A 15,933-nucleotide genomic window follows, 5' to 3' on the forward strand; every position below is an offset into this window, starting at 1 on the left:
CTTCCGGCTCACGAGCAAGCTGTACTCGTTTGAGCTTGTTCAGCAACATGTGGGGTCCGCCCACTAACTCATTTCTTTTTCCGGGTGTAGCAATATGGCGGCTAGAGGGGCCAGCTGACCGACGTCACGTGACCCTCTGCTTCAAATAATGGCGGCGACAGCGGCTGAGGGTGAGTGAAGTCCGGCCGGTGTCCTGTGTGTGGCCCGATGAGACCGGAGCTGTCCCGTCCGGTGTTACCTTATCATTGGAGGTGGACTGCTTGTCCCGTGTTCTATTATTATAGCAGGGTGGGAGTGCCGCCCTCCCCTCTACTATTATTATTGTTGGGGGGGAGTCTCCTCCTCCTCTGTAATATTATTATCAATATTTGGGGGTGTCCCCTCCTCTGTGTAATAAGAATAACATTTATTAATTATTGGGGGAGTATCTTCTCCACTGATTATTATTGGGGGGGGGGGGGTGTGTCACCTCCTCCTATTATTATTATTATTTATTGGGGGGGGAGGTGTCACTGCCTCTGTTATTATTATTATTTATGGGGGGGGGGGGGGTGTCACTGCCTCTGTGTAGTATTATTATTATTTATGGGGGGGGGGTGTCGCTGCCTCTGTTATTATTTATTTGGGGGGGGGATGTAATTTCCTCTGTTTATTATTTATTCGGAGGGGGGGGGTGTCATCTCCTCTGTTTATTATTATTTATGGGGGAGGGTGTCACCTCCCATTATTATTTATGGGGGGGGGGGTGCTACTGCCTCTGTGTATTTTTATTATTATTATTATTATTATTATTATTATTATTATTATTTTTTTATGGGGAGGGGGGATGTCCTATCCTCTTTATTATTATTATTTATGGGGGGGGGGGATGTACCCTCCTCTGTTAGTTATTGAGGGGTGTCACCTCCTCTATTATTATTTATGGGGGGGGATGTCACTGCCTCTGTCTATTATTATTTATGGGGGGGGGCTCCCCTCCTCTGTTTATTATTGAGGGGTGATGTCACCTCTGTTTATTGTTCACTGGATCCGATAGTGTGAAAGGGCCCTTTCCTAGTAGTAGTTAATCATATTATTATTAGGAGGAAGGTCATCTCTTCTCTATAATAATATTTTATCATTATTGGGCATGGCGCGAGTCATCTCTTCTCTGTGGTAGTAATATTAGGGAGTGTCATCTCTTCTCTGTAGTAGTAATATTATTAGGAGGCGGGTCATCTCTTCTAATAATATTACTTCTACAGAGAAGAGATGACCCGCCTACTAATAATAATATTACTACTACAGAGAAGAGATGACCCGCCTCCTAATAATAATATTACTACTGCAAAGAAGAGATGACCCACCTCCTAATAATAATATTACTACTGCAGAGAAGAGATGACCCACCCGGGTCATCTCTTTTAATAATAATATTACTACTACAAAGAAGAGATGACCCGCCTCCTAATAATATTACTTCTACAGAGAAGAGATGACCCGCCTCCTCTGTAGTAGTAATATTATTATTAGGAGGCGGGTCATCTCTTCTCTGTAGAAGTAATATTATTAGGAGGCGGGTTATCTCTTCTCTGTAGAAGTAATATTATTATTAGGAGGCGGGTTATCTCTTCTCTGTAGAAGTAATATTATTAGGAGGCGGGTCATCTCTTCTCTGTAGAAGTAATATTATTATTAGGAGGCGGGTTATCTCTTCTCTGTAGAAGTAATATTATTATTAGGAGGCGGGTTATCTCTTCTCTGTAGAAGTAATATTATTATTAGGAGGCGGGTTATCTCTTCTCTGTAGAAGTAATATTATTATTAGGAGGCGGGTTATCTCTTCTCTGTAGAAGTAATATTATTATTAGGAGGCGGGTTATCTCTTCTCTGTAGAAGTAATATTATTAGGAGGCGGGTCATCTTTTCTCTGTAATAATATTATTGGGGGAGTGTCATCTCTTCTCTGCAGTAATAATATTATTATTATTATTAGGGAGGGCCATCTCTTTTCTGTAGTAATAATAAGATTAGGGTCGGATTGTCTCTTCTCTTTGTAAAAAAAAATATATTATTTTTATTAGGAGTGTCATCTGTTCTCTGTGTAAAAAAAAATTAATATGTGGGGGGTGGTCCTTATTTCTCTGTAATTGTATTACTATTTGGGGGGGAAGAGTTTTCTTTTCACAGTGATATTATTATTGGAGGGGGGAGTGCTATGTGTTCTCTGTAATAATTATTTGGAGGAAGCGTAGTTACTTCGATATTATTGGAGTGTTCGCTATTTAGACATTATTATTATTATTATTATTATTATTATTATTATTGGAGGTAGTGTCCTCTCTTTCTTTGTAATAAATTAATGTGGGGGCGTGGCCTAACTTCTTTGTAATATTGGGGGAGTGGCCTTTGTTCTTTGTAATAATATTATCGAAGGGAGTGCCGTCTGCAGTGTCTCCAATTTTATTATTAGAGGGAGGGAAATCTCTTGTTTGTTTTTATGTTCAATATATTTTATTAGGTAAAAGGGACTATAAACATCAATGTAGATGTAGGGATTACAGGGATCACATCAATATCTCAAAAGGAGAAACATACATAAAGTACAGATAACTGGGGGAAAGTCTTCTCTTGTTTATTATTATTATAATAATAATAATAATATTGGAAGGAGTTCCCTCTCTTCTCTGTAATAATATTAGGAGAATTTTGGAGAATATTTTTAATGGTAGAGCGTCATCTTCTCTCTTTGATATTCATATTGTTAGATATGGAGTCCTATCTTCTCTAGGGGGAGTCTTATCTGTGCTCTATTATATTATGTTTGTTAATTTTTATTGTTATTAGACTACAGTCCCCGAGACATACATCTCCAAATTGTCTTTTTTCTTCATCCTCAGGATCAGATCTGGAGACGTCTTTACTGAGCTTCGAGAAGCTGGACCGTGCATCCCCAGACTTGTGGCCCGAGCAACGTAAGTGGCCCTTTGTGCTGCACTGAGGACAGACTGTGCAATCCTTGGGGGGGGGGGGGGCATGGTCCTTGTGCATCTTTGTAGACCGCCATACTCTCCCTATGCTGCACTTGCCTATCATGTTGCATTTCTGTAGGGACAGCAGTATGATGGGGAAGGGATGCCCAGGAGATCGACAGCAGAAAGGTGTGTTCACCCTCTATAAAGAAGACCCTTTAGGACAGGGATCCTCAAACTACGGCCCTCCAGCTGTTGTAGAACTACACATCCCATGAGGCATTGTAACACACTGACATTCACAGACATGACTAGGCATGATGGGAGTTGTAGTTCCTGAACAACTGGAGGGCCGTAGTTTGAAGTCCCATGCTTTAGGAGATCATGGTTGCGTTACAGTTCTGTGTGTAAGTTTTCTCCTAATGGTATATTGCAGCATAGGTGCTGTTTGTAAAATGATTCTCCTACTCGCAATTCATGGTGAACTGATGCAGTTGTCAAAGAAAATGGTTGCAATATGTAATTTAAAAAGCATCTTCTTCGTTTTTTTTTTTTTTTTTTTTTTAGACAGCAACAGGAAAAAAAATCTCAACTTTTGACAAGTGCCCCCCAGTGTACTGCAGAGCCAGGGTTAGATAGAATCAAAGAAGAGTGCCAGAAGATCAAGTTCGCCTGCTGGTGCTCTGAAACTGCAGTTCTAGTGTCCACCACCAGGAGGGTATCTAAACTGCATCTTCTTTCTGCCCAGAGCACCACAGTGCCACCAGCAGGCAAACTCGTATCTTACACCAGTGTTTGCTTTTTATTTTTATTTCTTAAAGCGGAGCTCCACCCTAAAGTGGAACTCACGCTGATCGGAAAAATTCCCCCCCCCCTCCGCTGTCACATTTGACACCTTTCAGGGGGAAGGGGGGTGCAGATGCCTGTCTAAAGACAGGTATTTGCACCCACTTCCGGCCACACAGTTTCGGGTAAACTGCGGGCATGACGTCACCTCCCGTCCTCCCCCCGTTGTGCGCTGGGAACCCTCAGCTCCCAGAGCACAGCGGGAGCCAATCAGCGGCGCAGCGCAACTCGCGCATGCACCGTAGGGAACCGGTTAGTGAAGCCGGAGCGCTTCACTTCCTGGTTCCCTCACTGAGGATGGCGGGGGGGAGCAGCAGAGTGACGAGCGATCGCTCATCCTCTGCTGCGGACAGCGCTGGACTCCAGGACAGGTAAGTGTCCTAATATTAGTCAGCAGCTGCAGTATTTGTAGCTGCTGGCTTTTAATATTTTTTTTTCATGGCACATCCACTTTAACCTCTTTGCGTCTGCCCTTTTTAAAGGTGTTGTAAAGGTAAAAAAAAAATCCCTGAATAGCTTCCTTTCCCTTAGTGTAGTCCTCCTTCACTTACCTCATCCTTCATTTTGCTTTTAAATGTCCTTATTTCTTCTGAGAAATCCTCACTTCCTGTTCTCCTGTCTGTAACTCCATACAGTAATGGGAGGCTTTCTCCCTGGTGTGGAGAAAGCCTCTTGAGGGGGGAGGGGCGAGCAGGAGGGTCAGGACGCTCTCTACTTTGCAGATAAAGGAGCTGTGTGTTAGTGGGCGTCTTGACACTCCTGCTCGCCCCCTCAAGAGGCTTTCTCCACACCAGGGAGAAAGCCTCGCATTACTGTGTGGAGTTACAGACAGAAGAACAGGAAGTGAGCATTTCTCAGAAGAAATAAGGACATTTTAAAGCAAATTCAAAAGGATGAGGTAAGTGAAGGAGGACTGCACTAAGGTAAAGGAAGCTATTTAGGGAAACGTTTTTTACCTTTACAACCCCTTTAAGAGGTTTGACGCCTGGAGGTGGGACATAAGATCACACAGCCGCTGTGATTTTGCCTGGCACGGTGGTCACGTGATCCGAAAATTCTCCAAAAGCAAGGAGCGATGTGTGTCAGGAGTGTGCTGCATGCACGTTCCTGGCACAGTTCTAGTGACAGCAATTCGCGCAAATATGTGGCCTCTCGGTAATAAGGACCAGGCGCAGAGAGGCCGCGTATTTGAGTGCGGCTGGCACCAAGGGGTTAATGCGTTTTCTGCATTAGCTCTCGTTCACACAAGTCCCAATTGCATGACATCAATTGAATCATTCATATTGCTGCAACTTCTGTTCCTGCGCTACTTTTTTTTCTCACTTTCATTGCAACTTGGAGCCCTGGTTCACACTGGTACGATTTGAGATGTCAAATCGGCAGCATTTGTCGGCAATGGCACCGTCCTAATCGGTGCGATGCCGCATCTGCGGCGCTGCACCGATTTCAAAAAGGTAGTTCCTGTACTACTTTTTTGCGATTTCGGGCTGCGATTTACATTGACATCTGTGCAGAAACCTGCACAGATGTCTCTGAAATCGCGACCGAAATCGGGACTGCCAGCGGGAGTGAAATCGTGCGAGTTCAGCTGAACTCGCACGGCTTCACTCCCGCAGCCCAGTGTGAACCTGGGCGGAAGGCAGGGAAAAGGGCGGGACTTTGCTGGTGAAAGGCAGGTGTTTGATTGCTGAAACCGTCCTGCGACTTAACTCAAAAGACCCGCCTTTTGTCCGGACCTGTCGCGTTTCTCATCTTGTGTGATAAAAAGGTAGCAGAGGGGAGGGGGGATTGCTGCGATATTAAAGAGGCAGACCGCGGGTCGGGTAAATCACACCGGCGGGCCGGATCCAGCCCGCGGGCTGTAGTTTGAGGACCCCTGCTGTAGTGTGTTCTGTCCATAATGACTGTTTGTATTCTGTATCCCAAAGCCATTTCACCCACTACATTGGTGGTCTAACTTCAAGTTGATGACCCGGATTCAGAAAAGAGATACGACGGCGTATCTCCTGATACGCCTTCGTATCTCTGAGTCCGGCCGGTCGGATCTATGCGCCTGATTTAGAGAATCAGTTACGCATAAATATTCCTAAGATCCGACAGGTGTAAGTGTCTTACACCGTCGTATCTTAGGCTGCAATTTCAGGCTGGCCGCTAGGTGGTGCTTCCGTATTTTTACGTGAGGAATATGCAAATTAGTATTTACGCCAATTCAGAAACGAACGACCGCCCGGCGCTTTTTTTTTACGTCGTTTGAGTTCGGCTTTTTCCGGCGTATAGTTACCCCTGCTATATAAGGCGTAGCTAATGTTAAAGCGGGGGTTCACCTGAAAAAATTTTTTTAACATTAGATTAAGGCTAATTGTGGGAAGCACAATCGAGTGTTCCTATTTGATTGACAGGCTTCCGACCGTCGCATACAGCGCGTCACGAGTTGCCGAACGTCGGCTACTTTCAGCAACTCGTGACGCGCTGTATGCAACGGTCGGAAGGCTGTCAATCAAATAGGAACAGTCCCACAGACCATACCCGGAAGCGGCGGAGAACATCTATCTCTAAAAAGGTATGTACTGCATTGATTTAAAAAACAATTAAAAAAAAAAACCCGATTGTGCTTCCCACAATTAGCCTCAATCTAATGTTAAAAATTAGTTTTTTGGGTGAACCCCCGCTTTAAGTATGGCCGTCGTTTCCGCGCGGAGTTTTGAAATTTTACGTCATTTGCGTAAGTCGTTCGCCAATAGGGATGGACGTAATTTACGTTCACGTCGAAAGCAATGACGTTTTGCGGCGGATTTTCGAGCATGCGCACTGGAATTTTTTTCACGAACGGCGCATATGCCGTTCAAAAAAAAGGTAAAATACGCGGGGTCAAAGCAAATTTATATATAAAACACGCCACCAACATCCCCATTTGAATTAGGCGGGCTTACGCTAGGCCCACATTCGTTACGCCGCAACATCTAGGATACGTTACGCCGGCCGGATAGATACGCTCAGGTATCTGAATCCGGCCCGATAATGTTTACAGGATCTGATTGGTGATTTTTGTCTTGCAGTTCCAGGAGTTGCAGAATTTGCCGCCTCCTTTAAGAGTGTAAGTACAGATGTTTTTTTATCAGTGTGTTGTGTGTTTTTTTTTTTTTTTGCTGTACAGTACAGTCAGCTTTCAACTACCAGATTGGTGATAGTCTTTTTCTCTCTCTTTCTCTTTTTCGCTCTCTTTCTCTTTTTCGCTCTCTTTCTCTTTTTCGCTCTCTTTCTCTTTTTCGCTCTCTTTCTCTTTTTCGCTCTCTTTCTCTTTTTCGCTCTCTTTCTCTTTTTCGCTCTCTTTCTCTCTCTTTCCCTTCCCCCCCCCCCCCCCCTCCGTTTACTTACTATAGATAGTTGTGAGATGAGAAATTGTATATTTTACATATGTACTTTGTTCTTCCTTTTTTTTTAACTAGTGTTTCTTTCTTCCCAGCCAATAGCGAGCTCTCCGCCCAAGTGGATGGCTGAGTTGGAAAATGACGACATTGAAATGCTAAGAGGTAAATTCTCAGACATTCTAACTAAATTGATTCACATTTGGAGAGTGTAGATGAATCTGGCCACTCACTATACTATATTACCAAAAGTATTGGGACACCTGCCTTTACATGAACTTTAATGGCATCCCAGTCTTGGCCTGTAGGGTTCAGTATTGAGTTGGCTCACCTATTGCAGTTATAACAGCTTCAACTCTTCTGGGAAGTCCGTCCACAAGGTTTAGGAGTGTGTCTATGGGCCCTTTCATACGGGGCAGATCATTAATGATCCGTGTCCGTAAGCACAGCTTGGGTCGCTCCGTAAATCCCTGCTGAGCCGGCGGTCCCCGCACACTCTCTTAGCAAACAGAAAATTGTCTCCTGCGCTCTGGTATTTCCTGCTATAGGGTAACGTGGTCCAATTACAGGGTATATTCAACAGTCTTGCAGCCCTCCTCAGAATCATGATAATTCATAAGGTTAAAAAAGAGAAAAGAAAGGAGGGCGCACCGACCTAGTGTGATTAGGTATAAACATTTTTTTTTTTACACGTATTAAAACAAATGTTATACTCACAAAATGAGTTGTAAAACACGCTTTGACAAACGGTACAGCTGGTACGCAGCAACGCCAGAAGAACACGGTGACAACACGGCGGATCAAGTAATATCTGACCAGTGGTATGGCTGACGCGTTTCAGGGGCGTACCCCTTTCCTCAGAGCCTTGGTGGTCTGTAGTTGAGCAACTACAGACCACCAAGGCTCTGAGGAAAGGGGTACGCCCCTGAAACGTGTCAGCCATACCACCGGTCAGATATTACTTGATCTGTGTTCTTCTGGTGTTGCTGCGTACCAGCTGTACTGTTTGTCAAAGCGTGTTTTACAACTCATTTTGTGAGTATAACCTTTGTTTTAAAGCGGATGTGCCATGGGGAAAAAATATTAAAAGCCAGCAGCTACAAATACTGCAGCTGCTGACTTTTAATATTGGGACACTTACCTGTCCTGGAGTCCAGCGCTGATCGCAGCAGAGCACGAGCGATCGCTCGTCTCTCTGCTGCTCCCCCCGCCATCCACGCTGAGGGAACCAGGAAGTGAAGCGCTGCGGCTTCACTGCCCGGTTCCCTACGGCGCATGCGCGAGTCGCGCTGCGCCCGCCGATTGGCTCACACGCTGTGTGCTGGGAGCCGAGTGTTCCCAGTACACAACGGGCGACAGACGGGAAGTCAGAAAAACCCGTCTTTCGCCCGTAGCGTGTGGCCGGAAGTGGGTGCAAATACCTGTCTTTAGACAGGTATCTGCACCCCCCTGAAAGGTGTCAAATGTGACACCGGAGGGGGGGAGGGTTCCGATCAGCGGGACTCCACTTTAGGGTGGAGAACCGCTTTAATACGTGTAATAAAACCCTTTTATACGTTATCACACTAGGTCGGTGCGCCCTCCTTTCTTTTCTCTTATCTCTCTTTCCAGAACTTTGAGGCTGGGTTCACACGGATGCAAATTTTGGATGAGGGTTTCCCCCGCATCCAGTTGGCATGACTGGAGAGTGTGACCGGCTCTCAATGGCGCCAGTTTACACATCGCCAGGGCACTCATGCAGCACATGGTACAAGGGTCCTGTCTGTTTTCAGGTCCAAATTCGGGCCTGATCTGTCCCTGAAACAGAACAGGGACGCCCTGGACCCCTGCTGTGAGCCGTATCCCCACATACAGTGTGAACCCAGCCCGAATGTAAGGGAGCTCCACGGAGTCAGAAAAGAGAGAACTGCAAAGAACTGAGGTCATTGGCTCCCAGGAGTCTTTTAAACTTGGTATCTTGTATTTCCTGCAGGTAGGCTGAGCAGACTCTTAAATGTCCTGGAGGATTCCTATAAAAGAGGTTATCTGGTAATAACTCAAGTTTTCTTTTTGTTTCTCTCCAGAATTGGGTAGTCTAACCATCACTAATCTCATGGAGAAGGTTCGAGGGCTTCAGAATCTGGCTTATCAGCTGGGACTAGAAGAGTGTAAGTACATATCTTCAGTGGTGTTTCAGTTGTAAGCAAGGGAAGATGACATGCAGGCAGAGTTAAGCCTCGTACACACGATCGGACTTCCATCAGACTTTTCTGTGGATTTTGGTCCGAAGGGAGTTGGTCGTGAACTTGTTCTGCATAACATTTTCAGCCAACTTTCACCAAATAAGGTTTTTCAGCTCTTTACCGCCACCCTTTGGGCAACTTCTGCTATTGTTGTCCGATCTTTAGCATTGGTTCCGAGCATGTGTGTTTGTACTTTGAAATTTAGTACACACGATCGGAAGGGGAATCTCCCTAACGGGGACACAGACAGCAATGAAAACTGACAGGTGTTCTAATCCCTCTCCACTCCATTCAAAACTAATGCCGCGTACAGACGGTCGTTTTATGCAATGTAAAAAAACGGCGTTTTCTGTGAAGTAAAAAACGAAGTTTTTGAAACTTCAATTTTCAAAAACGACGTTGCCTACACACCATCGTTTTTTCACAATGCTCTAGCAAAGCGCGGTTACGTTCACCACGTTTTTTCCATTGAAGCTCGCTTCATAACTAGCTTCTGGGCATGCGCGGGTTCAAAAACGTTGTTTTGAAAGTCGTTTTTTGCTACACACGGTCAATTTCTGTGACACAAAAAACTACGTTTTGAACAACGACACATAAAATTGAAGCATGCTTAAATTTTTTTTTGTCGTTTTTTACAAGACATAAAGCAACGTTTCCCCCCCACACACGGTCAATGAAATTGACGTTTTTAAAAACGTTGTTATTTTACATCGCATAAAACGACCGTCTGTACGCGGCATAATAAATAACAGTTTTGCCTTTAGTTAAACTTTTTAAAGAGTGTCTCTTTTTTTATATTGTCTCCCTTTTTGTATTGTAAAGTGCCGCGTCAACTGTTGGTGCTATATAAATCCTGTATAATAATTTTAAAGGGTGTTTTTTAAAAAAAATAAAAATCATACTTCTCTGCTCTGTGCAAGGGTTTTGCACCCTCTGGGTGATCTATGTACATTGCAGGGGTTTTACCACGCTTTGTTGCAGATTCCTACCTTTTTGTTGTTTTAAAGAAATAACCATTGGTGCCCATGTGCAAAGTGAATCTAATGGGAGTGGTTTCATACAGTAATTATCAGTCCGCTTCTGCACTTGCAGAGTTCAAATAAGGAAAGCGACAGGGTCTGTAATCCCTTTTTAGACATGATTTCCCTTTGGGATTACCTCACCAAAAATGAAATGTTTGTTGCAAGGGATGCTCAAAATCTCAGTTGTACCTTGGTGCAGACTTCTGGGAAAATCGGTGAGCCAATCGCACAAGCAGGAAATGACATTTCTGGGGGGTGTTCTGTATACCATTTGTGTCCAACAACTCCAGGTTGCCATGTTGTGTTTTACAAAACAATTACAGAGCTGCAGATACTTATTTTTTTTTTCCCCCCACAAAAATTGAGTTGCCCTTTTAACCCGAGAAGAAAATACTCCAGAAAATACTGTTTGAAGAATCCTAACCCTTCTACAATCGGAATTCGAACATGCTTTTCGAGTACAAATCTTTGCTCCTGCCATCTTATTCTGAAGACTGTTTCCTCCTACTTATTAAAGTGGTATTAACGGTTTAGCTTTAAACAATAAAATAAACATGTCATACTTATCTGCTCAGTGCAATGGTTTTGCCACAGAGCAGTCCAGATCCTCCTTTTCACGTGTCCCCCCTGCTGGCGCTCCTGGCTCCTCCCCCTTTTATAACAAGCCGCTTGCTATTGGGGCACTGGTGCATGCTTGCTCCCAATCTCTGCCCTATGCATCCAATAAGACACAATAGTGTCAGGGCTCTGGCCCACCTCTCGCATTGACAGCTGTGGGAGCCAATGGCTTAAAGGGGTTCCAGAACTTTCTCTGCGGCTCAAACAGCAATATGTGTATCCCAGGGTTTTTTTTTGTTTGTTTTGTTTTTTCAATTAAAGATTCTTCTTGCATAGAGATGCAAAGGGGCTGTAGTTCTTATACTGACCTCAGGGGGCAGCAGACACCCATTGCTCTAATACAAGCATCTTGAATGCGCACACACAACTAAATGATCACAGCACTCTCTCTATATCTACAAATGATGAAATGCTTAAAAGATAAAAACATTTTTTAAAATTTTTTGGCATTACCTTTTTAAAAAGGTAATGCCACGTTATTGAAATTTGCACAGTTATACCTCCCAGTAGAGGTGCAGAAAATATTTTGTATACAATGCAAATCCAAAACTTGATGATGAGGCATTGGTGTATCAAATAATTGATGTCTTACAGAAGAGCCAGCGGGAGCAGTCAATGTTCACCTGATGCTGCCCTGTAGGGTCAGTGTGTCATGTGTGACCCGCATAGCCTGAGAGAGCCATTTGTGACCAGCCCCATGAACCTGGAAGAGTTAGTGAGTAGCCAGTGTTAGATTGGTGCTCATATGGAATGTGAAGCCACAAATTGTGTGCTGTGATGAAAGCTTATTAGATGATTGCCAACCTGATTTAGCTCTTGTTGCCACATAAACATACATATGTGTATTATAGTGTCTGTGTGATGGGCTCTTGTGTCCCCGCCGCATACAGCGATACGTCGACTGTCATTCCAATATCTATACGTTTTATATTGTGCAATGTCCTGCTGTAACAACATGAACATGGACAGGGCCGCCATCAGGAATTATGGGGCCCCTTACACAGCTTCAGGCATGGGCCCCCTGGAGCAGAGAACCCGGGGTGGGGGGGTGCTGCCGCTTCAAATTGAGAAGGGGGGTGCCATGAATTGAGAAGCAGGGGGGTGCTGCCGCTGCGAATTGAGTGGGCTTTGGGTGCTGACGAACAAAAAAAAGGGGACGGGGTTGCCCTGGGGACCTCTGGGCCTCTTACAAAAAAGAAAAAATTATAGTAAAAAAAAAAAAGGGGGGTGTGGGCGAGCCATCCGGGGGCCCTGGGGACCTCTGGGCCCCTTACAGGTGTACTGCCTTTACCCCCTGCTGGCGGCCCTGAACATGAATATAAGAGTAGGGCAATTGTGCTAGTAGCTGAGCTGTGATCTGTAGAAGTAGTATAATTATAGATATACAGTGCCATGAAAAAGTATTCATACCGCTTAATTTTCCACATTTTCTCATGTTACAACCAAAAACGTAAATGTATTTCATTGGGATTCTATGTGATAGACCAACACAACGTGGCACATAATTGTGAAGTGGAAGAAAAAAGATAAATGGTTTTCAATTATTTTTTTTACAAATATGTGAAAAGTGGGGGGGGGGGGTACATTTGCATGGCGCCTCCCTGAGTCAATACTTTGTAGAACCTCCTTTCACTGCAATTACAGCTGCAAGTCTTTTTGGGGATGTCTCTACCAGCTTTGCACCTCTAGAGAGGGACATTTTTGCCCATTCTTCTTTGCAAAATATCTCAAGTTCTGTCAGATTGGATGGAGAGCGTCTGTGATCAGCAATTTTCAAGTCTTGCCACAGATTCTCAATGTGATTTAGGTCTGGACTGTGACTGGGCCATTCTAACACATGAATATGCTTTGATCTAAACCATTCCATCGTAGCTCTGGCTGTATATTTAGGGTCGTTGTCCTGCTAGAAGATGATCCTCCGCCCCAGTCTCATGTCTTTTGCAGACTCTAACAGGTTTTCTTCTAAGATTGCTCTGTATTTGGCTCCATCCATCTTCCCATCAACTCTGACCAGCTTCCCTGTCCCTGCTGAAGAAAAGCATCTCCACAACATGATGCTGCCACCACCATGTTTCACAGTGGGGATGATCTGTTTAGGGTAATATGCAGTGTTTTGCTTTTAGGCCAAAAAGTAAAATTTTGGTCTCATCTGACCAGAGCACCTTCTTCTACATGTTTGCTGTGTCCTCCCCATAGCTTCTCTCAAACTGCAAACAGGACTTCTTATGTCTTTCTTTCAACAATATCTTTCTTCTTGTCACTCTTCCATAAAGGGCAGATTTGTGGAGAGCACGACTAATAGTTGTCCTGTGGACAGATTTTCCCACCTGAGCTGTGGATCTCTGCAGCTCCTCCAGAGTTGCCATGGACTCCTTGGCTGCTTCTCTGATTTAACTAAAACATTTTTGTACAATTCTCCTGGCAGGGGGGTGTGACCTATGTTTACATACTTTTTTCTAATGGGTGTCCCTCATTCCCATCATAAAAAGTTGTGAGGTATGCGATTCTTGTCCCCACTGCTCGCGTGTGTGTACAGAAAAGGGAAAGGCGACATCTAGTGAACAGGGTTTATTTTATTTTTTTAATGTAGAAATCCCAGTACATATGCACAATCTACATAGGTGTCCTGGCCCGCCGATGGTAGCAAATCATGGTCACTGAAGGTGCCGACAGGACCCCTAGGGTGGAAGTTATGTCAACGCAAGGGTGGACCGCCTCTACATCTCTTCCAGCCCTGTAATCACGTCCAGCGGCCTGTGCATGCAGGCCCTATGTACTGTGCTAACACACACACGGTGGGGGAAATCGCATGCGATTCTTTTCAGTACGATTTTGCTCCCATTCATTTTGTATTGATGCAAATTGCACTGCAAAGTATCGGGATCATTTTGGGCGAGTCCCGTTACTCGTGCAAATGCTTGGTATCGGTACTGATGCCCCCCTACCTCGCTAGCATACAGCCCCTTATTGGCAAGTTAAAATCAAATCAAACTTTAAAGTGGTTGTAAACCCTTACAACACACTTTCACCTACATTAAGGCTTACCTGTAGGTGCTGTATTTACAGTTCCCCGTACGAGGATTGCCAACTATTAGACGCATACGCACTTTAGAAAGCTCTCGCCGTGCTGTTCCAAGTAGGGTTGTCCCGATACCACTTTTTTAGGACCGAGTACAAGTACCGATACTTTTTTTCAAGTAGTCGCCGATACCGAATACCGATACTTTTTTTAAATGTGTCCCCAAATGCAGCCATGTCCCCCCACATATGCAGCCATGTCCCCCACATATGCAGCCATGTCCCTCTAGCCATGTCCCTCTAGCCATGTCCCTCACATATGCAGCCATGTCCCTCACATATGCAGCAATGTCCCTCTAGCCATGTCCCTCACATATGCAGCAATGTCCCTCTAGCCATGTCCCTCACATATGCAGCAATGTCCCTCTAGCCATGTCCCTCGATGCGGCGCGATAAAGGGGGGGAAAGTATTCTATTTAGGTATCGGGGGTATTTGCGCGAGTACGAGTACTCCCGCAAATACTCGGTATCGGTACCGATACTGGTATCGGTATCTGGACAACCCTAGTTCCAAGTAAAGGTCATGCCGTGATTGGCCAGTCACAGATGCATAGTAGCCCATTATGCTTTATTGCAGGGAAATAAAAAGGAAGTAAAAACCCATCAGGGTTTACTTCCTCTTTAAAGAAGCCACTGGCACGTACATCAAACGCCACCACATGGGTATCCAATGTGGCGGTGCGACCTCACAGCCTGTATATCTCCCTTCATACATTTCACACCACTGCATCCTCAGAGGTACCTGAAGATGCACAGTGGTGTGAAACGTGTGTAGGGAGATATAAAGATCGTCCTTATGCGCTTATTCTGCTCTTCTATAAATAAGGCAGCGTCTACCTCCTGGTGAGTTTACAATTTGACACAAAGAACAAAAGAGGTAAAAGCCCAGTTGGTGTGGGGCACAATCTTCATTTTGTGTAAGATATCGGTGGTAAATCTCCACAGGGTATCGGGAAGAATATTCACCATGTGTGGGGTATTGAATTAAACACCCATGGGCAGATCTTCACCTTGTTTGAGGTATCAGAGGGGATCACTTGGGGGGGGGGGGGGGGGGTACAATATACACCGTGTGTGTGTGGGTGTGGGATAATGATACACAGGGTAAGGGGAAGCGTATTCACCATGTATGGGGTATCAAAGGTAAACACTCATGGGCTGAGGAATAGAACGTGTACCTTGTGTGAGGGTATCATGGGGTAAGAGGAAGAATGTTGCCTCTGATGCCACATACATGGTGAACAAGCAGGGGGGGGTACATACAGTGCCGATCCTGTTTTTCCTGGGGCCCTAAGCAAAATGACATGTCACATTAAAGATTAACGTTGAGAAGCGGGGGGAAGGGGTGTTCTACTGTCGGAAATGACATTTCACATTAAAGTGAAAAGCGGGGGGTGCTGACTTCTTACCTCTTTTCCCATGCAGCCAGCGAGTTGAGAATCGGGGTGAGGGGCCGAAAATGACTTCTCACCAGGCGGGGCCTCTAGTAATTTGGGGGGCCCTCCGCAGCTTTGTGGGGCCCTAAGCGGCTTGCATAGTGAGCTTATAGGGCGGATCGGCCCTGGGTACATGTAAAGTGATCTTTATTAACAATACTTTGCATCTGTCTATACCAGTGGTTCTCAACCTTCTAGGGCCGTGACCCCTTGATAAAATTTCCCAAGTTGTGGGGACCCCTAACAGTAAAACTATTTTCGTAGCGTGGGTTGTCAGCACCCAAGGCAAGACAAATAATTTACGCTCCTAACCCGCAGACATTTAGCGCTCCCTGAGTCCTTTTAATGGCAGCCATAATCGCAGGTAGTGTCACTCGCTGTCTCCAGCTTCACTG

General features: G+C 44.9%; 1 protein-coding gene across 1 annotated transcript in view; it reads left to right on the forward strand.

The window, feature by feature from the left end:
• Window positions 1–33: 33 nt before the first annotated feature.
• Window positions 34–15,933, forward strand: part of LIN52 (lin-52 DREAM MuvB core complex component) — a 41,182-nt gene continuing 25,282 nt past the window's right edge. Inside the window, exons 1-5 of the mRNA XM_040333505.1 lie at window positions 34–170; window positions 2,880–2,954; window positions 6,854–6,891; window positions 7,261–7,327; window positions 9,226–9,309. Of these exons, the coding sequence (XP_040189439.1) occupies window positions 149–170; window positions 2,880–2,954; window positions 6,854–6,891; window positions 7,261–7,327; window positions 9,226–9,309 (286 nt within the window). The 5' untranslated portion in view covers window positions 34–148. The remainder of the gene's footprint in view (window positions 171–2,879; window positions 2,955–6,853; window positions 6,892–7,260; window positions 7,328–9,225; window positions 9,310–15,933) is intronic.

This window comes from Rana temporaria, chromosome 13 (assembly GCF_905171775.1).
Source record: "Rana temporaria chromosome 13, aRanTem1.1, whole genome shotgun sequence".
In the NCBI taxonomy this organism is placed as follows: Eukaryota; Metazoa; Chordata; class Amphibia; order Anura; family Ranidae; genus Rana; species Rana temporaria.